The sequence below is a fragment of the Penicillium odoratum genome, assembly GCF_028828045.1.
Source record: "Penicillium odoratum strain IBT 22623 chromosome Unknown utg000005l_segment0_segment0, whole genome shotgun sequence".
In the NCBI taxonomy this organism is placed as follows: domain Eukaryota; kingdom Fungi; phylum Ascomycota; class Eurotiomycetes; order Eurotiales; family Aspergillaceae; genus Penicillium; species Penicillium odoratum.
The window spans coordinates 6,014,194-6,034,077 of NW_026643147.1; the positions used below are offsets into that span (position 1 = coordinate 6,014,194).

Consider the following 19,884-nt stretch of genomic DNA (forward strand, 5'->3'; position numbering starts at 1 on the left):
GATATGCGGTGGGGCAAGTCTGTCAAGCGACTGGATAAGTTTACACAATGGATACTCCTCGATGACGAAACAAATACTTGTAAGAGGATGGTCAGGCTAGAATGAATTGTTTAATGATTGGTTTGACCCCTTGTTGGAGGCATTATCGAAAGAGGAGATCTGGCGGTATGATTTCTGGGCTCCTGGTGCCTGAGCAATGAAGTTTCTATCCCGGAAGTTTTTGGAGTATCAGAGGCTAGTTTTTTTGATAGACGCCACCGGAAGCTTATCAATATCAAGTCTCTTCACGGAGATGTATATGGCTTCCAAGTTAGAAGTACCTCAAGCATTTGACAGAAGCTTTGACCACCGATTCCTATATGAAGCAGTAGAAGAGTGTCATCAAAGTTCAATTGATGGTTTATCTGTCTATACCTACAGATTTTTACTTTATATGATAGTCTTGTTTCATTCAAATGTTGTAGCTTTTAATCTATTTTTATCACAAGTTTCATCAAGCCACACTATATACGCCACTGGTGGCTGAATGTGATGTCACTCCTCAATGTACCTTTCTTCCCCGCGCAGGACCGAATCAACAACTCATCTGTATCAAACAATCCCCAACCATGGACGCTGACGCTGAAAATCCGCTCGTTAAAGCCTTGCCCCCGGCGACTGACTATCTAACCTACCTGACACTCCTTGAATATCAACTTACACCCGAACGTCTGCCGCTGTTGCACCGCCTCCTCCAAGATGAGAAGCTTACCACCAACATTGGTTGGGACCTTATAAATCTGCTTCTCCCTATGTTGCCAGAATCCACAGACTGCCTTCACGATGTGGCAAGATTTGGGAATCCCCGCGAGGTGATTCTGCGGGTATCAGAGGCCTTGATGCAGCTGCAGCCAGACGACGAGGATGATGAGGAATTTTCAGCTGATGAATCAGAAGAGAAGCACCTTCCGAAACATACTCGCCAATTCAATTGTATGCTAGCAATGTTGTCGGAACTTCATACACGCATTAAAACGAAATCTCCCAGTCGTTTTATCGCGACCTCGCTTCAAGCGGCCCTAGAGGCGTACACGTCCATGCCTAGCGATGAGACGACACTAGCCTTCCTTGAGTTCCTGCGAGACCTTTCACCAAACAAGCGACCAGCACCGCCCCCACGATCGGACAGTCAGTCAACTGTTCTACGGGTCAACTCACTCACATCTGCCCCAGATCCGGAAGCGGAGGGGGCCCCGGCTGTAGCCAACGAGGCCATTCTGGTTGAAAAGTTTATCCAGTTCGGTCTAATTGAGATGCTTAAAGTTTATTTGTTGAGTCACTCGAGTCCAATGGATCCAGGAATGTCTTGGACGGTTCGGATGCAGGAGCACTTCCACCCGGCGTTGAAGTTGCCTGATCAGTCCCAAACACAGGCATATGCCAGCACCAAAGAGCTCAAGGAACGCGACATGATCATGGGAAAGATAATTGTATGTGGAAGACACTAAAGTGCTCCAGTAATGATTGAAATGCTAACCTTGCGTCTCTTCAGGCTCTGTCGCGAGACGTTGGAATTGAAAATGCCGACCTTCTATCCATCATATCCAGCTCTCCTGAAGCTCAGCCTCAGCCCCTCGACTTCGAAGAGCCTCCAACCTCCCCAAACGAGATATCATTGGAACGTCACGGCTCGTTGTTACTTCTTGCAGCTCGAGTTGCTGGTGCAACTTTATTCACATCTGGCCAATCTGGACCGAGGATACCCATCTTCCCCGACCTAGCTGTGATCTATCAGAACTTCCTGGGAAATACCGACAGCTTGGATGAAGTTGCTTACGGACAACCGCAAGCCCTCATCGATTCGCTCTTAGCTTTGACCGTCTTTTCCCTGCAAGAACCAATCACTACACCATCCAGCGACATAGAGTTCAAAGATTTTGTCATCACCCTGACGGCCTGTACCTCCAACAAGGAGTATGGTATTGTGCGCCAAATTCCGGCGATCATTGTACACAGCTATCCATCTGAAACCGCGCGATTCAAGCTCATCCGAACTATCTTGGAGGATGATCGTCTTCAGCCTGCTCGGGATAGCGCTGTTTCGTGGTTCAAGGACGAGATCATCGGTGCTACCTCATCTGACAACATATTCCACGACCCTCTCCACTTCTGGTCCCTTTTCCCACTACTCTTCCGGACAGTCAAGACTGCTACATCCTCTAAGATCGTCGATAGCTGGATCAACCTGACACAGACTGAAGGTCCAGCTCTCCACTCCGCGCTGAGTCTGTACTTTTATCTTCTATCCTCATCTCTCCGGGATCAATTTGATCTAGCAAAGACCGTTGTTAGCTTCCGAAATGAGGTTCTTGCGCCTCTCCGAACCCTCTTCCGTACCTATGAGGCGGATCTTACTGCCAACGGGGGCGATGGAATCGTCGAGTCGGCCGTTGGCGAAGAGATGGCTCAGGTTGGGCTTGCTCGGACTGTGGGATTGATTGGTCTCACACTTGATCAAATTGAAGATGCGACTAGTGAGGCTTATGGGACGGATGATTCGGATTTGACTAGCTACTCTGAAGCGGAGGAGGCTAAGGCCGCGGAGATTCGTAAGGAGACTCTGGTTTGGAACTAGGATATCTACATCTATTTCTTTCTAGATCTACAGCGCTGTGAATATTACTTTCTTTCAAAATTTCTTTCGATCTGGGATGACTGTATGAGAAAAGAGAAAAAGAACCTTGGAAAAAAAAAGTTATCCGGACACGCGGAATCGAACCGCGGACTTTCTGATAAACTGAAATTCTATTACAGTCAGATGCGATAGCCAACTACACCATGTCCGGATTATTATTCGAGCGACCTGGAATACTCATTAAGTACCGCAATTTTCATGTTTGTGTAAAGAAAAAGTGGAATTGCGGAATTACGGACTTTAACACGCTCTATAGTCAGGATGTAATATATAGGAGATTTCGACATTTTTTCAATCTGTGGAGAGGTCCACTGGATTAAGGTAATGGATATGAATACGTCATCAATTCTGGTTTTATTCATGTTGTACTCTGCTAGCGCCACTTAAATGCTGCATGAAATCATTCAAGTTGCCCAGTTCATCGGTTGCCATATTATTAAGATATGCAAGACCTGCCTCTGGTTGATCTGCAATATCCAGAGTTGCCGTTAGGAGCCACCACAATTCTTCAGCGTGTTTGGGATAGCCGAGATGAAGAAAATGCTTCTGGTCAAGTGAGACGGTCACTGAATCCCATATCCGTTTCCAATTCTTAGCCCCACGACTGATTGTCTCGAGTGGAAGGAATTTCAAAAGTCCTGTTCTTGTTTGAAAGGCAAGGGAACTCATGGCTTGAATACTAATTAGTGCTGTCATGAGCATTTGCGGTCTTGTCGGTTAACATACCGTATATGAGAATCAATAGATTTTCCGCGGACAACGCAAGACTCCATGGAATGGGGGCCTCTGATTCCGGGGTTTCTAATAATTGTGTGACCACGTCTCGTAGAGGTGGTATGGGAAGTTCGGTAGATTGTGTTGCCACAATCTGAGCGAAGGAGGCCGAATCCTCGGCTTCCCATAGCTCGGCGCACCAGGGCAAATGGCAATCCATTTCAAAAATCGACAAAGCTGGGTGATTCTTAAAACAGACTGTGAGGAACCCATCGGCTAAGAAGACCCAGCACGCAATTCTGTTTATTATCAGCAATATTCAGAGATGAATATGATAGGTTGACTTACCGTATACACACTTCCTCGGCGACAAGAATCCTCCATGTCCGATCGTCGTGTGTTGCAGGTGCAGTGCGTCGCTTCAACTGAAAAATTCCCAATGACCGAATCGTGGACACCAAGAATGGGTGCCGCATTATACGAATGCGACGCCTCGTTTGCATATCATCACGGCCGAACTGAAGCATTTCCATGACGAGGGCGGCTTGTACCAACTGCACCGTGGGCAGGATATGCATTCCATCCTTTGAGGTTGGTGTTTTCGTCAGGTTCAGAATCTTTCGGAATATATACTCCTCTGCCGCATCGAAAATCCAAGGCGAAAGAGATGCACTGTCCAAGGGTGTTGTATATGTTGCGCCCGACAGAAATATTGCGAGCAGGAGCGGGTTTGATACATTCCCGGGATCAAATGTTGGGAAATGGATAATCGGCAAATGCCAATGCAGGGATTGAAAAAAGGCCGAGATAAAGGTCGCAATATTGGATACTTTAAATAACGCGGTGAGTTTCATCATATCAAGCGGTTGTTGATCTTCCGCACCGCCAGATGCCATCGATTGTGAGGTTTCTATTAGCTCAGTCATCAACTCTGTTAGTTGATTGGAAAGTTTTGAACGGAAGAGCATGTCAGATGGGTATAGAGAAAGAAGAGAGTCTTCTGTCGAAGGTGGAAGCAGGAAGGGGAAGTCAGCTCCCCCGAAACCCCCAGCAAAGGCTGCTAGTGGATCAGATGGTACAAGAGCATCTTCTAGATGAGAATATATTAACTCAAGATTCCTGCGAATGGAGAACTTTGCTGTCTCCCCTATCGCAAGTCTGTCCTTTTTATTGGCGGGGTTGGCAAAATGTTTTAAGAAAAAGAAGGGCGTGGTCCCGTTAGAACTGCCTCTAGGTGTAGCAATAGATAATGAAGCCGACATCTTTGGCAAGTGGAAAGGGCCGACACTGGTGAGTGCTGAAGACTGCTGGACTGAGACCCCAAAAGTGCACTGCCTACCAATAGCATCGCAACGAGTGCAGGGCGACTTTTGATCACATGCTGCTTTTGCTGAGAAACATTCGTTGCATGACTTTCTCTTCCTTCCTGGTTTTGCAGCAGGGGGAAGAGGCTGGTCGTGCTTCTTGGCACATATCTTGCTATGTCGTCGGGTGACCTCTCTAGGGCAAGTTAGTTACCGTTTCAACCCGCGGACCCTACGGACTCGAGGGATTTCATACGGCTTCACAAACGACTTATCACAGAATGGGCAGCTGGAAGCCGGTTGTTTCAGATCTGTTACTTAGTCAGTTGTACTGATCATGGTAAGGGGATAAATCGGGGCTCACGTGTAGCTTCATGACGGTGCAAATGTGTCTTCCTCTGATAAGATTTGTCGCATTGTGTACATTTGAACATAATGTAAAAATGCTTGATCCCCTATTAGAACCATCGTTCACAACGACTCCGTTGATGGCTGATGCAACTCGGAAACTTGCGAAACGCGAGAGGCCGGAGATGCCCTACATGGCGCTAACCCTAAATAGGCAACTCCGTCGGGCCACTCATCAAGAATTGGTACCTGCATCTGAGCAATTGAGTACACTCGGGATATTTTGAGGTATGAAACTTCAATGCGGCGATTGTTTGTAAATTTGATGCTACATATTCATTTGTACACTTTTTCACCGAAAATTAGGGGTTAATATACATAATTATTTACAAATCTGGTCCTTGTCTTCCCTCAATTATTTTTCTTGATACTCTTCGCAGCTTTCACAGCTTTCTCCTCCTCCATCTGCTTCTTTTTGAATTCATCTACCTCGGGTGTGCGGTATGTCCCTCCAAGACGATCCCACAGTGTGATATATTGCCCGTAGTTAAAGTTGAAGTATAGGTGATGCATTGTATGACACGCCGCACCATTGATAATCCGAGAAGTAGACAAATACTCGGCATCATCTAGAGTCAGTTAGTCATGCTCAACAAGATAGAGGGAGGATCTTACGAATCAAAACAGTCCACAGAGTGACGAAAACAAACAATCCCAAGTACGCACACTTCTGCAACGGGAAAAAAAGTGGGAAAATATGATACGGTAAGCTCTGCGCCCATCCATCCAATGGGTGAAACGCATAACTGGCGAATGGCGTCGGCACAATCCATTTGTGGTGTGGCTTATGGCACCAGCGATACACCAGCGGGTGATGTAGACCACGATGAATCCAGTAGATCGCGCTATCGGTAAAAAGGATGAAGAACGGGTATTGGAGGAACGTGTATCCCCAGAAGGGTGACTCGCTGCTGAAATCGTACAGCTTGGAGAAGCCTCTTATCTCGGCAACGAAGAAGGGGGCTGTGAGAAGTGATATCACGGGGATGGCAGACATGCCCAGGGCGATTTCTTGTGAGATTTGATTTGGTAGGAAGCGTGGGTGTTGCATCATCCGCTTGTCGAATATTGTGTGGTAGAGAAGGAAGCTACCAATCAGGTACAAAGCCCAAGCGAATATTCTATAGTTGGTGAGTTATGTCTTTATTCGGTAAGAGGCAATTGGTACTCACAATGCAATTAGGAAGAATGACACGCCTTGTCTGACGATGTTATCTCTTTTCCATAGACTTGCGTATGCAAGGTCAGAGGCCTGCAATGGGTAATAAACGTTCACATGTTGATTGACTGCTGGCATGATGTCCAAGGTCGAATTCCCGAACGAGGGATCCGGTAAGAGGGATGCGTAGCATTGGTCAAAGACAAAAGTGTCGAGGATATCTAAAACAATATCCATTTTGCCAATGTTTGTTTCAGTAATATGCAGGAACAAAAGCAGGTACAGCCCCTGGTTCTTATAAGCTGTGGACGGACAATCCCTACTGGAGAATACCTACATGGAAAATACCTACATGGGCCCACAACGGGAAATCCCTACATGAACGCACTTCATCCATCGCGCCACCTAACGGTAACCCGGCTGCCGGAGTCAGCTTACTCACCCCTTTTCTAGAACCATGGAAATCTGGCCTACTTTTACCATTTTTGTCTCCGAGAAAAGTTCTAGAAGACTGGACACAGTGATATTTCTGCCTCAGGCATCAAGGGCTTATCCTCCACTTTATCTCCGAAGGTCCTTTTCCCTCTATTCTCAACAGATACGAGAACTGGAGAGTAAGACTCTGGTGACATTTCTTTGAAGCTAAAATCTGCGAGATGGAAAATCGGGGTTTGCCGTGGTATCAGCGGGGAAATCTCGTCTAATCTTAACCTTAGCGAATCTCCCGCATCTGCGGGGCAAGTCAAGTGTTAATCATCGCGTATTCTTATACTTTAGGGGACATTCACATTGATACAGAGCATCTACATACGAAATACCAACCTCCTCCTTTTCCTATAAATTGTAGCCATATCTCCTTCCCAATAAATAGCTTGTCAACAACATTTGAATCCACACATCCTTGTGGATGCTCATATATTCACAATGTCAATTCCGACTCCACACCCATTCGATCCGTTGAACCCAGTGGAAATTAGTCAAGTACGGCACTGCCAAGAACGTACTGGAAATGTTACTCATCATGTATGACAGACTGCCCAAATCGTGCGAGAAAAATTCCCTGGACAATCGCCCAACTTTCGCGTTATAACGCTTCAAGAGCCAACGAAAGATAAAATGATCCAGTTCCTAGAGGAGGAGCATCAGGGAAAGTCCGTGGTATCACGACCCGTCCGAAAAGCGCGAGTTCAGATCATCATAAGGGCCCAATCTGGCTTAAACGAGATGGTCGAACTTGTCGTCGATCTTGACCAAGGCGTGGTCTGTAAAAAGGAGCATCTACCTGGGAAACATCCATACATAGATTCTGCTTACATGCAAGCAGTGGAGAACGCCTGCAGAGCCGACCCAAGAATCGAAGCTGAGATTCAGAAACTTCAACTCCCAGAAGGGAGCACTGTTGTCATCGAACCGTGGGCGTATGCCACTGATGGAATGAGTGACATGACTGAGCGCACAACAATGGTAGGGGCAAGGCTTTTGTGGAAACGTTGTGCCAAACATTTACCGTGTTATAGTGCTGGTTCTACATGCATAATTCGAAAAACCCAGATGCGAACTACTATGCGTATCCCCTGGATATATGTGCAGAGGTATCGGAGCAACTACAGGTCACCAAAATTTACTACCTGCCCTCATCAGATAACAACCTTGTTTCAGAAGACGTTCGACCATTTGACCACGAGAAGATCCACTCCACCGATCTGAGTGAATATCACCCTAGTCTACGACCACCACCACGAACATCTACGAAGCCGTATCAAGTCATTCAACCTCGAGGCCCATCCTTCAAGACCGACGGGAATTTCATAACTTGGGAGAAGTGGACAATGCGCGTAGGATTCAACTACCGCGAGGGACTTACTCTCCACGATATTCGCTACGACAACCGTAACTTGTTCTACCGCATGTCACTATCAGAGATGTTCGTTCCCTACGGCGATCCCCGATCTCCATTCCCCCGAAAAGGCGCCTTTGACCTTGGGAATGACGGCGCCGGAATCAACGCAAATAATCTTCGGCTCGGCTGTGATTGCCTGGGTGTAATCAAATACTTTGACGGCTGGCATAACACGACGACCGGAGAGCCAGTAAAACTGCCCAATGTGATTTGTTGTCACGAGCAGGATGATGGAATCCTTTGGAAGCATACCAATTTTCGCACGCAAAATGCGGTTGTCACTCGCTCCCGGATTCTCGTCCTACAAACAATCATTACTGTCAGCAACTACGAGTATATTTTTGCGTTCCACTTCGGTCAAGATGCCTCTATTCACTACGAGGTCCGAGCAACGGGGATATTATCCACATGTCCAGTTGACATTGGCGATAAGGTAGGCTACGGTACCGTCGTCGCACCCGGCGTTCTGGCACCTTACCACCAACACCTCTTCTCTCTAAGAATCGACCCTTCCATCGACGGACACAAGAACTCCCTGCAAGTCGAAGAGTCTCACCCACTTCCAATTGATAACCCTTCCATCCACAACCCCTTCGGAGTAGGTTACACGACACGTTCCAAAATAATTTTCGAAGAAGGAGGCCTAGATCTCGACGTGACCAAGAACCGAACGTTCAAGATCATCAATGAAAATGTTGTCAACCCGATAACTGGCACGCCTGTCGGATTCAAGCTACTTCCATGTTATAGTCAGATGCTCCTTGCGCACCCGGATTCCTACCATGCCAAACGATCAGAGTTTGGCAGTCATGCAGTTTGGATTACCCGATATAAGGATGATGAGCTTTTTGCTTCTGGAAAACACACTATGCAGTCCCTTGGTGGAGAAGGAATTGCGTCGGTTATTCAGCAGCGGAGGGAAGATGATTCTAGTGAGACGAGCGTGCGGGATGAGGATATAGTCATCTGGCATACTTTTGGATCGACGCATAATCCGCGCATTGAGGATTGGCCCGTTATGCCGTCGGAAAAGATGGTTGTTGGACTGAAGCCTGTGAATTTCTTCATAGGGAATCCGAGTTTGGATGTTGCTGTTTCTACCCAGGAGGGTAACAGAAGTGCTTTGGTCTAGATCCTCGGGTTGGAGAGGATGGCCTTGGAGTTAGTCGGGTATATATGCGTCTGATAAACCAAATCGAGGAGAAGTTGTTTGAAACGAGTGACTAGGTTAAATTTCAAGCTGGCTGCGAAAAATAAATAGCAATAGACATGGAGACTGCAAAACAAGAAGACGGAAATATTTCAAGCCCTTTTTTTTCTTTATTTCCCCTTTCATCATTTTTTTTTAATTTATTTTTTATCGGGGGCTTTTTTTTCTTTTTTTCGTTTTGTTTTTCTTCACACCAACAAGATGAGCGAAGTTCCAAACCCCAAAATAAGAAATCATCCATTCGATAACTGCATGTCCAGTTACTCGTTTGAGCCTAGCGAAGTGATTTTCTCCACCCTTCGATATGAGGGAGCCCCGGTACCGAGGAGCTTTCTATGCCGAAGGGTTCAAGAAGATGACATTCCAGACAAATTCCAGCAACTTGCAACCAAAGAAGTATTTGGATACTATTCCAGCAATACTAGCCGTCAGATGCCCATATAAAGGGGCCCTCCAGCCCTTTTTCAAAGCGGCACAAGGTACCAGATGTGCCGCTTTTGCTAAGGGCTGGAGCCCCCTTTACGGGGGCATGTGAAAGCAACTATTGCCGCAAGGGTATATAAATACCACTCGGGAGATGCGATCTAAATACCAATCAGTATTTTGAGATTGGTCTCTTGGGGAGCAACTTCATGATCTTACCGGAGAATTTTGCTCAGAGGGCGTCTAGGATGCCCAGGCGAATAATCACCCGGCGGGTGACCATTATATCTTTGCCACAGTCCAAGTAGACTGCTCCGATGAGGGCCTCCATCGTGGTAGCCATGAGCTTCATAGGTACAGCCCCTCGAGCTGAAGGATTCAAGTCGATCAACTCTGCTAGACAGAGGCCGAAACCGAGGCGTGCCAAATTCGCATTTGTCGCTTTGGTATTTTGGGAGTCCGTCATGGTCTCTGTTCATAACTTAGTATTTACAGGATCAATAAGTGTAACGTATATCATTGAGAGGATCTCACCAGTGGAGGCGTTGTCCTCATAGCCTTGTTCATAGAGAACAAGTCTCAAAGCGGCATCTCCAATGAGTGCCATGGGCTTATTTCCGTTGGGATCAACGGCATTTGGGGCCTGAAAGGCGATATCCAGAAGCCTTGGGTTTCTAAACAGATATTGTATAATGTCACCGATGATTTGTTGGCGCTCGGCAGAAGTCACTCTGCGCCTATTCGGAGGTTGCTGCCTGTACATTGCGAGAAGCTTATAACAAATGAAAGAAGGAATAAAATTGAATGAAAAGAATCAAAGCCTTCGTGAAATGAGAGGAAAGTAGAAGGAAATCAAAATGTTGTGGGAATTCAGAAAAGAGTCCTGGATTGTCCCTTTGCTTATACCTTTTAGCCCCGCTTTTCCAACAGGGCCCCATCTTGGTGAATGAGCCTTACGCTGACATTTTGGTAGGAGATAGTCAATTTAACATGCATGGCCACGTATTGATCGAAATTGAATGGACGGGAGCGCTTGAAAATCGCGCAAAGATGTGAAATGAGCGAGAGAAGAAGAAGACCGACAGGCAAGTCATAGTTGCTTTTTCGGGCGAAGGCAGGCTGAAGATTATTGGCTGTGTGTTGGCCATAGCACCCTGCTTCTTGGCAAGGCAACGGGGTGCATATGAGGGGCCTAACACCGGCTGTTTTCTACTCAACACCAAGAAAATCCTGTCCCCAGAAACGACTACACTTCCCAAAACAATATGACCTCAAAAGCTTTTGACTTTGAAATGGGGTTTTCCTCGGGATCACCCAGGACTATCGCCATTGTCGGAACAACTTTCTACATGATCGCTGACGTCACACTGCTTGGACTCCTAATCAGTTCATGCCTGATTAGAAGGCCAAGGCGTGAGCCTAAAGCTATTGCCTTTGAATCTCTATTTTTCTCTATTATGAGTAGTATCGTGTGAGTGTCAGCATAAAAACAGGATCTAAATGTCGTAGGCAAGTGTTTGCTGATGAATCCTGCAGCTCAATCTCAACGACTTTATCTCAATGGCTACCTTATACATGGTTGGTTTCGAATGATGCTACAATCTTTCAAACCTCAGTGGTTTTGGTCTTCCAAGATCTTGGTTATATTCTTATTGCAAATGTGTCTTACCGTCTGATATATGCACACAAGGTGAGACATGGCGACGCGACCGTGTATTCATCTTATCTATCAAAGATGCACGGAGGATTTCTAGCAACACTGATCAGTGTTTGTTTCGTATCCATCATTCTCTGGATAATCATGTGGTCCGGTTGGGAGGTTGGGACTGCATATGTTTATGTATTTCTTACAGGAAACATTCTAAGATTGATTACTTCCTTGGAGATCATGATCGAGATAATTTTGGTTGTTTGGAAACCGAAAGACTTAAGACTCCTTTCCAAAGTAGGTCATCCAAATGATTTCTTGATCACATCATTCTGTGTCTGACTTAAAACAGGCAGCAGCTGTTTCATTAACAGCAGTTGGTACTTTCCTACTTGTGCTCAATCTCTTTTTCTGTGCCTTTAACATCGAAGACCTCATTGTAAATACTGACGAATATCCTGGTAAACGCGCTTTCTATGAGCAGCTGCCTCCAAACACTTTCCCCCAGATTCGACCGGCAGTCACTGCTATCTGCATGATTGGACTTTATACAGGGGTTATTTACTGCTGCATGTAGTGGCACAAGCTAGATTTCCGTCATTTCCAAAAGCCAACCTCTACGGAAGATGAACGCCAATACATGATTACCCCATATGAAGAACCGCATGAGACATGAGCAGTCCGGTTTCTTGCTCGGAATATCAATATTCAGACAAGCTAGCCAATGGGTATCTGTGATGGATCCAGAAAAGGGAAACAAACATTAAGAATGATATTATCCTTGAAGATATAAGTTAGGGGTCTGAGCCAGAATTTCAATATCTTAGTCTTGTTAATGCAAACATTTCTTGCCATGCGACAAAACTTCTCTTCAGCATTTACACCTCCGTTTCCATACTTTCAGAATATCCCAGGTCTCGGGTAACTGCACCCTGCCGATGGAAACACGCCAGAAGAGCAGAACCACCAAAGTTAGTGGAATTGAAACTAGCCAGAATATCCAGAAGCTCTGGGAGATGCGCACCAAATATGGGTCGAAGTTGAAGAATTGGCTTCCAAAAACAGTCTGGATGGTCAGTAATGAAGTTTGATATTACCCAGTGAGATAACATACAGATACTGTTGACATTGGTAGAAATACTAATGTCACGAATGCAATAGTGGCCATAGAGCTGCTATCTTCTTGCATGATTCGATTACCGTCTTGTGTAACGAGGTGGAAAGACTTTGATCACTGTTCATTAATTCATGTTTTAAAGCAAATGAGTATTATAATGCATACCAGTGCAATAATATTTGCCATCCGTTTTTCAAGACTCTGTAAGCGCAGACCGATAGATTGGAATTGAGTCTCAGTGTGTGCCAGCATTCCCTGTGCTGCTTGGGTGGCTTGGTGACTCGACGAAGAAACCGTGTCCAAAATGCGTTGATGATGGCACATCATACTTTTCAGAGTAAGCATTGCGGCCTCAGAGCTCTCTTGAAGAAATAATATATGCTTAGAGACATTGTGTAGCCCGGTGAAAGATTCACTCCCCCTCGTAGTGGTCAAAGTATTCTGTCAAGGTTAGCAGGACCCAGGGGCGTATAGACTCAATTGAAATACCAGCTCAATATCTCGAAACACATCCATCACGTCCCAGACAGTGTTGTCCATTTGCAAAGAAAGCTCCTCCAGGATGATGGCAAATAGACTGTAAGGGTCCAGGGCGAGGCTATTTGGTATCGAAGACGTTGGAATTTGTTGAAGCCGTTCTTTGAGACAATGTGATGCGCCGAAACAAAGAAGCGTCACTTCTGGATCATGATTCAAGTTTAATTTCCACCGAATAAAATATCCCGACCGTATCCATGTTGAGTCACCGTGCTCTAGTCGCATTGCTCCTGGTCTGGGGTCGGATATTGCGGCTTTCCCGTGGAAATCGTGAGCGACGGTCACGTTCTTACATAGATAGTGGAACCATGCGCCTATATAGAAATGTACGTCAGCAACGAGAGGACGGAAAGAGATTGCTAAGCGGCACCTGCAATTATAGCCATCGATATCATTCAATGCTCCAAATGAGTGAGTGACGGACCGCAATCTTCCTGCGAGGAATGCAGACGGGACAGAATAATGATCGAAAATCCATCTGAATTTGTCCATAGAGCCACTGTTTGGAAGGTCTAGTGATGAGAATCTGGGAGTATATTAGTCGCAAATAACATAATGTATAAAGCGAGGGAGCTAACATGATCCGCAGAAAGGGGACGGGCAACTGGGCTAGCTCAGGCACTGTGACTTTGTGAGAGATTAATCTGTAGAAACCTAATCGTCATCAGTCATAGTATTATCATATTGTAACCAATAGTTTTGACTTACGAGCCTCCTGGTTCCAATCCAGGACGTCAACGGTAGAAACATCAGAAGCCTTAGTGTCGCCGGGTATGTCTTTGAAAGCATCTAAAAGCTTCTGGTCTCGGTAGATAGAAGCCATGTTCGGAACTTGGCATTTGACTCTTTGAAAGCTCAAATATGGAAAGAAGAAGTGTGTTAGCCTGGAACAGCGTGGCTAAGCCTCACTGCTGCAATGTCACCTCCACATTTCGCCTGGGCAAGCAGTTCAGCCGCACCACCCTCATTGGCCGGGCAAGATTATTATAAAATATCTAATTTTCTCATGGAAGTTCCGCTTGATACACCGCAAGTTTGTTCTTTCCTTCGAGTTTGATACTGTATCTTTACATCCCAACATCGAAGATTTGAACTTATCCTCTCTACTGCTCCACGATGTCCGATATTGAACTTGGACAGATTGAACATCGAGACAACCCCGCTCCGGATAGAGAAGGCTTACTTTCTCCACAAATTGCCGATCATCTCGCCGAGGTAAGCCAACGCAAAGTTATATCGTTTTCATTGCCATTTTCGTACTAATCATGAATAAGTGCCCAACGTATTTCGAGGTATACATGAACCCGAAATCATGGTCGCAAGTTGTACCAGGCAGAAGATACAAGTCAACACAGGATTTTCGCCACAAAGACAGCCTAGGACGTGTGTGGATAGGGCCCGATGATGATCGATGCCTGAGCGCCACGGATGGCCGACTTAATCCACTGGTGGTACACGCCACTGAGGATATCTGGTTTGGGCCAGTGAACGCGACTTGGTCTCGGTCGAAGATCGAGGAATGTACCACGACCATACTCCGAGTTGTATATTCGCTACTAGGGCCTCGAATTCAATAGGAGAATCTCTCGATTGCATGGTTGATATCCGTGTGCTTGAGCTGGATTCCGTGTTGTCTCATCATCGGTGCTTTAGTAAGTTCAGATTGTAAGCCTGAGATGCAAGCACAAGCTAATGTTAGCAAGTTGTTTATTCCAGTAGACCTTGGTGGTGAAAAGAGAAATAATGGTCGTTACGAGCAGTTTAAGTATCACTACTGGGGCTATTCGAAATTCTCAGCCAATCGTCATGAGATCCAGCCTTCGAGTACCAACAATTGCTCGACCTCTTATCAAATTACACACGGAATATCGAAACGAAATCTCCGACCAAGACAACTTTGTTTGCTCCAGGACGATGGAATCGAAATTGTAGATGTCAATGAATGGGAGGCAGAACATGGAACCATTGACTATTTGTTCATTTGCTATACCACCCTGCAGTTCAGTCACGAAACCAACGAAGACATGGATGAGCTTCATCGTATTGCCGAATCTGCAGCTCGAAGAGCTGGGGTTGCTGCCTACTGGCTTGCATGCAGCTGCATGCCTCAAGACGAAGAACGTTTCGAAGACGTCTACCGGATAAGCGACGTCGTTCGAGGCGCCCACTCTCTGGTCGTAATCATCGGCCCCCCTCAGGGCTCAAACCCGACCGTGAAAGAGATGCTTCAACAGCTTGGAGCGAGGCTGTGGACATTTCCCGAAGTTCTCCTAAGTCCTTCCAACCGAGTTATCTCAGTGTACACCCGCGACTGTGACACGGATTCTTTCCGCACTCTTTCCAAACGGAACTTTACCGTGGAAGCTTGGGACGATGCTCTAATCTCAAGAGAGCTTATCGATCATTATGAAGCGTCGATTCTACTGAGTCCTCTGGAGCTGGTTTCTCTTGCCTTGAAATGCTTTCCAAATCGTGAGAAATCCATATACGCCGATGGAGACTTTTCATACGCCTTGATGGGGCTATTGCGGCGTCGCCCAAAAGTCAATAAGGAAGACTCGGCTTTTGAAGCTTTCTGTAGGCTGTCCTTGGCTAATGACAGTGACCAGCTCATCGAGCGGATGATATGCATGCTCCCCCGAGATATTGGTCAACCATGGAATGAGATCGATGACTTCTGGGACAGTAAGCTCTGGGAAATCGAGCCTCATTGCCAGGTTGTCGGTATAGGAGGCGAAGATACCGTGATTTTAAGTGGTGCTTTTGGCGCCCCAATACGGTGGAACTCATACCGGCCGGTCAATCTCTTGATGCGCAACACTGTTAAACGCTGGGTTGCTAAAGTCGTCCTCCGCAGTATTCCCGCATTCCTTCTCATAGGCGTGTTACTGTTAGCAATGGGTCTGGCAGTGCAAGAAAATTATATGCTGGAATATAAGGTGATGGGGGGGATATTCACCGGATTCTCGGTTCTGGTAATACTAGCGTCTCCGTACCTCATTTGCTCTCTCTATGTTGGCAAGACCTGGGCAGCGCAACCATGGCTGTTCGGATTTGAAGGCTACATGGAGATTGGTGAGATTGAGAGACTGATCTTCGGTATTAATATTGGCCGATTAAGGTGGAGTCCATATTCCAGTGACCTCTCGCTGCACCATGAGGATGAAAATGGTGAGTGCGTGGGACAAGACCCCAGGCGTAGAGCTTCGACTGCAAACTTTATTTCTACCGCTCGCAGATCCCAGTATGGAGAGCTGAAGCTTTTCACCTTGGTTGATACCAACACTTTCACTGTTACATTGTTCCGGGCAGTGCGTCCGCCCGTGGCGATGTTACTATGCGGCAGCGAAGGTGGTATGCAAAGAGCGCTTCTTTGTTCTTACGAATGGAAATCCCAGACACTCTTTCGCGAGACTGTTCTGCGGGTGCCGACCACAGTATTGGAGCGCATGTCACGCGTGGATCGATTTCGCTTGGGGTTGAAAAGATCTGTAGGGGAGACAGTGAGGGCTGATAGTGTTAGGTGATGTGCCAGACTCGGGCCGCCAGTGCGTAATGTATACCGGAGGAATGAAGGGAGATTACTATTCATTTCTCAGCCCGTATCTGTATTGGTTTAATCCAAAAATGATCCCTGCTAAGGCGTATCGTAGTATCGAACGTAGTGTGTTTCTATGTCTCATGACTCATGAGTCACTTTAAATTATATCAAGCTCCATTTTTCTATACAAGGATTAGAAAGGGGCGGGGGTCTGACAATCTGGCCTGATTCACGCCAGTTTTCCTCTCTCTTTCCTTTCGTAGCCTACATCTTCATGACCTTTTCCACGGCGGTGGCTATGCAAGTGCCTAGTAGGCCAACATAATCTCTTCTGTATTTTTCAACAGCTATTGCTCTCCATTGCCGCTTTCTTCTAGTCATAGCTTGTACTGCCTGCTTAGCCGTAGCACAGACCTCTAGGGCCTCAATTGTGTGTGGATGGCATTGGCTTGCCCCACCAAGAGAGATCAACCCACCTCGTAATTACCAATATATGGCTTTCGCTCCCACTTAATGAGAAATAATTATTGGGCGCGTCCTGCACTTTCGTCGAGTACAAAATCAGGAAATGGCTTGCTTCATCTGGCCAAAGTTGGATGCTTTAGCTCAATGGATAGGAGTGCGTATGACCACGTGGCTGCATCCAGATGTGTCGCAGATTCAACTTCGTGTTTGGCAAGTCATTCGACAAATTGAAAGTGAGAGTTGGGCAAATTTGAGGCTAGAATTTTCCCCACTTGTCCGATTCTTCCTTACGGAGTCTCTGCTCGAGAGGAGCTGGAAGATCGTGTGCAAAGCTTTTGGACCGCTTGAGAGTGTTGGCGTCCCAACTATTATCAGCGGATGGTGGTTGATCTCTGTCAAGGTGCCACTTAAATTCCAGAGGGCAGAGTTCGGTATGCTGCTACAAATGACTCCAATGGGCAGTCTAGTGGGCCTTCGTTTTCTCCCATCGACAACGCTTGGTCTCGCAATTGGATGGCAGATGCCCTGCTATGCCGACCACGGTGTGCGCGAGTTTGAGATTACACTCGGGAAGCGAGATTTTAAGGTCGTGGGAACTCTCTGTTTACCCAACGCCACAGAAGAGCAAGACAAAATACCAAAATTCCCGTGTGTCATTTTCCTGGCGGGCTCGGGGCCGTGTGATCGAGACTCGACGGTAGAGGAGAACAGGCCGTTCAAAGATCTTGCATGGGGTCTCGCCAGTCAGGGAATTGCCTCTATTCGATTCGACAAAGTGACTCGCACGTACCCCAAAGCTTTTCACAATCGCAAGAATATGACCTTGACAGACGAATATGTCGAACACACAGTCGACGCTGTATTACAATGCCAGAACCATCCGAACATCCTTCCTAACCGAGTTTTTGTTCTTGGACATAGCCTCGGTGCGGTGGCTGCTCCTATTATCGCGGCTATGGATGCTTCGGTCGCAGGTTGTATCATCATGGCTGCGCCAGCGGAGCCAATATATCGATGTCTGATTCGACAGCTTCGCTACATTCAATCATTGGATGGCCCAGAAGCACCTTATCTAAGTAAGCGAATTGACGAGGCGCAGCTACATGCCGATTTAGCAGATAGTAATCAGCTCACATTGTCAACGCCCGCTAAGCTACTTCCCTTTGGGATAGGCCCGTCTTATTGGCTTGACTATCGCAAATTCAACCCAATTGAAACTGCAATATCTATTAAGAAGCCTATCCTTATCATGCAGGGTGGCAGGGACTATCAAGTCACCGTTCAAGATGACTACCAACAATGGCACACGGCTCTCCACGGAAAACAAAATGTCCAGTTCCATTTATATGACCAGCTAAACCATCTTTTTATTGCGGGAAATGGGCCATCAACACCACTCGAATATTGCGTTCCAGGCAACATAGATGAGCAAGTTATAATTGATATTGCCAAATGGGTGTTAAGAGCATCGTAGGCATTGGCCATGTCTGTCCAGGAAGCTGTCAATGAAATTGAATTTAAGCACAAAGTGCGAGCCGCTCAAATTTCTTACCAGAGAAAAAAATGAACAAAAAACGGTGAACACGAAGATGTCTTGTAGAAGCAGTCCCATTGCCCTAGGGTAATGAGTCATATCAGTGTCTGGTAAAGAAAAAAATATCGAAGACATTCCGTTAAATCCTTTCCGAATTACCAATGCATTTCAATGATGAGCACCCCAGACAGTACCATAACTTGGAGGACGTTGAAATAGCCAGGGAAATATACGACTCTACAAAGTAAGAAAAAAGAGTTGGCGGAAAATGCTGTATTCCTATCAACAAGCATGACCAACAGAAAAAGTATCAAACAAAGTAACAGGCGAATCCACAGTCCACCCCAAACAAGCAAAGAAACCGTCGAATCCACACATCAACCACGACAAAGACCAAAACCAACCGAATTTTTTTGTAAAATTTAAGAAACACCCGAGAAGTCGACAGGAAAAGAAATTCAACATCATCTGCCCCTTTCTATCAGAGACAATCCACGAAAGTCGGAAGAATCGGAACCACATCGCACATCCAGAGAATGCATTCTCAACTCAACTCGGAGAAACCGAGAAGAGAGGAACAGTGCAGGATCGAGAATGGACAAATGGAACGCGACCCGGAAAAGAATGAACTGGACTGAGACATTGAAGCATGTAGGCGTTGGTCATGTTCGGAGAATTTGTGTCGATTGATGTTGTTTTTGTATGCTTGTTGTGCGGATCAAGGATGTGAGCGTTTCGTTACCATCATGCTGATCATTGGAAAGGGATCAGGCGTGTTGAATGGGATGGCAGGATGGGTGTGTCATGTAAGTAATTTACATGATGACACAGCCGCCGCCAGGGGAAGCTAGGAATGTTAGTTGAGTTGAGTGGAATGCGGAGTAGATGTATTACCCTTGACGATAGCAGAGTTGCGGATCTGAGTGTTGGCCATTGTGAAGATGGTTGGTTTGCTTGGGAAAGCGAAAAGACTTTTTGAAGATTGGATTAGAGGATGAGTGAGTAGTGGATAATGAGAAAAAGTCTGGTTGAGGGGGGATCTTCCAGGTATTTATATTTGGTTCGAGGGTGGGAGTAGTAGGTGAATTGGTGAGGCTATTCGGCATGATGGCATGTAGCCGTTTGAAGCCTCAAGAACAATACTAACAGCGGACTAATCGGGGTGATTGATATCTAAGTATTGTTCTCCATTCCCGCCCCGGGATGTTGTTGCAGGCCGAGAACTTGAATAGAACAATATGGCAGTCCTT

At 46.2% G+C, this 19,884-nt stretch overlaps 8 protein-coding genes across 8 annotated transcripts; 4 read left to right on the forward strand and 4 right to left on the reverse strand.

The window, feature by feature from the left end:
• Positions 1 to 608: 608 nt before the first annotated feature.
• N7520_007830 (uncharacterized protein) lies at positions 609 to 2,614 on the forward strand (the record flags this gene model as incomplete). The annotated part of the gene is made up of 2 exons (XM_057141764.1): positions 609 to 1,469; positions 1,532 to 2,614. The coding sequence occupies 2 exons, from the start codon at positions 609 to 611 to the stop codon at positions 2,612 to 2,614; spliced, it is 1,944 nt and encodes a 647-aa protein (XP_056995770.1).
• Positions 2,615 to 3,028: 414 nt separating this feature from the next.
• Positions 3,029 to 4,284, reverse strand: N7520_007831 (uncharacterized protein; the record flags this gene model as incomplete). The annotated part of the gene is made up of 3 exons (XM_057141765.1): positions 3,029 to 3,345; positions 3,401 to 3,687; positions 3,737 to 4,284. The coding sequence occupies 3 exons, from the start codon at positions 4,282 to 4,284 to the stop codon at positions 3,029 to 3,031; spliced, it is 1,152 nt and encodes a 383-aa protein (XP_056995771.1).
• A 1,167-nt stretch (positions 4,285 to 5,451) lies between these two features.
• Positions 5,452 to 6,496, reverse strand: N7520_007832 (sterol desaturase family protein; the record flags this gene model as incomplete). The annotated part of the gene is made up of 3 exons (XM_057141766.1): positions 5,452 to 5,669; positions 5,716 to 6,221; positions 6,273 to 6,496. The coding sequence occupies 3 exons, from the start codon at positions 6,494 to 6,496 to the stop codon at positions 5,452 to 5,454; spliced, it is 948 nt and encodes a 315-aa protein (XP_056995772.1).
• An 879-nt stretch (positions 6,497 to 7,375) lies between these two features.
• N7520_007833 (amine oxidase) lies at positions 7,376 to 9,291 on the forward strand (the record flags this gene model as incomplete). Its single annotated transcript, XM_057141767.1, has 2 exons — positions 7,376 to 7,723; positions 7,777 to 9,291. 2 exons carry the CDS (start codon positions 7,376 to 7,378, stop codon positions 9,289 to 9,291), a joined length of 1,863 nt encoding a protein of 620 aa, XP_056995773.1.
• Positions 9,292 to 10,024: 733 nt separating this feature from the next.
• On the reverse strand, positions 10,025 to 10,555 carry N7520_007834 (uncharacterized protein; the record flags this gene model as incomplete). Its single annotated transcript, XM_057141768.1, has 2 exons — positions 10,025 to 10,263; positions 10,327 to 10,555. 2 exons carry the CDS (start codon positions 10,553 to 10,555, stop codon positions 10,025 to 10,027), a joined length of 468 nt encoding a protein of 155 aa, XP_056995774.1.
• Positions 10,556 to 12,311: 1,756 nt separating this feature from the next.
• N7520_007835 (uncharacterized protein) lies at positions 12,312 to 13,917 on the reverse strand (the record flags this gene model as incomplete). Its single annotated transcript, XM_057141769.1, has 7 exons — positions 12,312 to 12,506; positions 12,555 to 12,665; positions 12,723 to 12,998; positions 13,047 to 13,464; positions 13,519 to 13,620; positions 13,673 to 13,748; positions 13,803 to 13,917. 7 exons carry the CDS (start codon positions 13,915 to 13,917, stop codon positions 12,312 to 12,314), a joined length of 1,293 nt encoding a protein of 430 aa, XP_056995775.1.
• An 853-nt stretch (positions 13,918 to 14,770) lies between these two features.
• N7520_007836 (uncharacterized protein) lies at positions 14,771 to 16,621 on the forward strand (the record flags this gene model as incomplete). The annotated part of the gene is made up of 1 exon (XM_057141770.1): positions 14,771 to 16,621. One exon carries the CDS (start codon positions 14,771 to 14,773, stop codon positions 16,619 to 16,621), a length of 1,851 nt encoding a protein of 616 aa, XP_056995776.1.
• Positions 16,622 to 17,203: 582 nt separating this feature from the next.
• Positions 17,204 to 18,574, forward strand: N7520_007837 (alpha/beta hydrolase family protein; the record flags this gene model as incomplete). The annotated part of the gene is made up of 1 exon (XM_057141771.1): positions 17,204 to 18,574. One exon carries the CDS (start codon positions 17,204 to 17,206, stop codon positions 18,572 to 18,574), a length of 1,371 nt encoding a protein of 456 aa, XP_056995777.1.
• Positions 18,575 to 19,884: the final 1,310 nt, after the last annotated feature.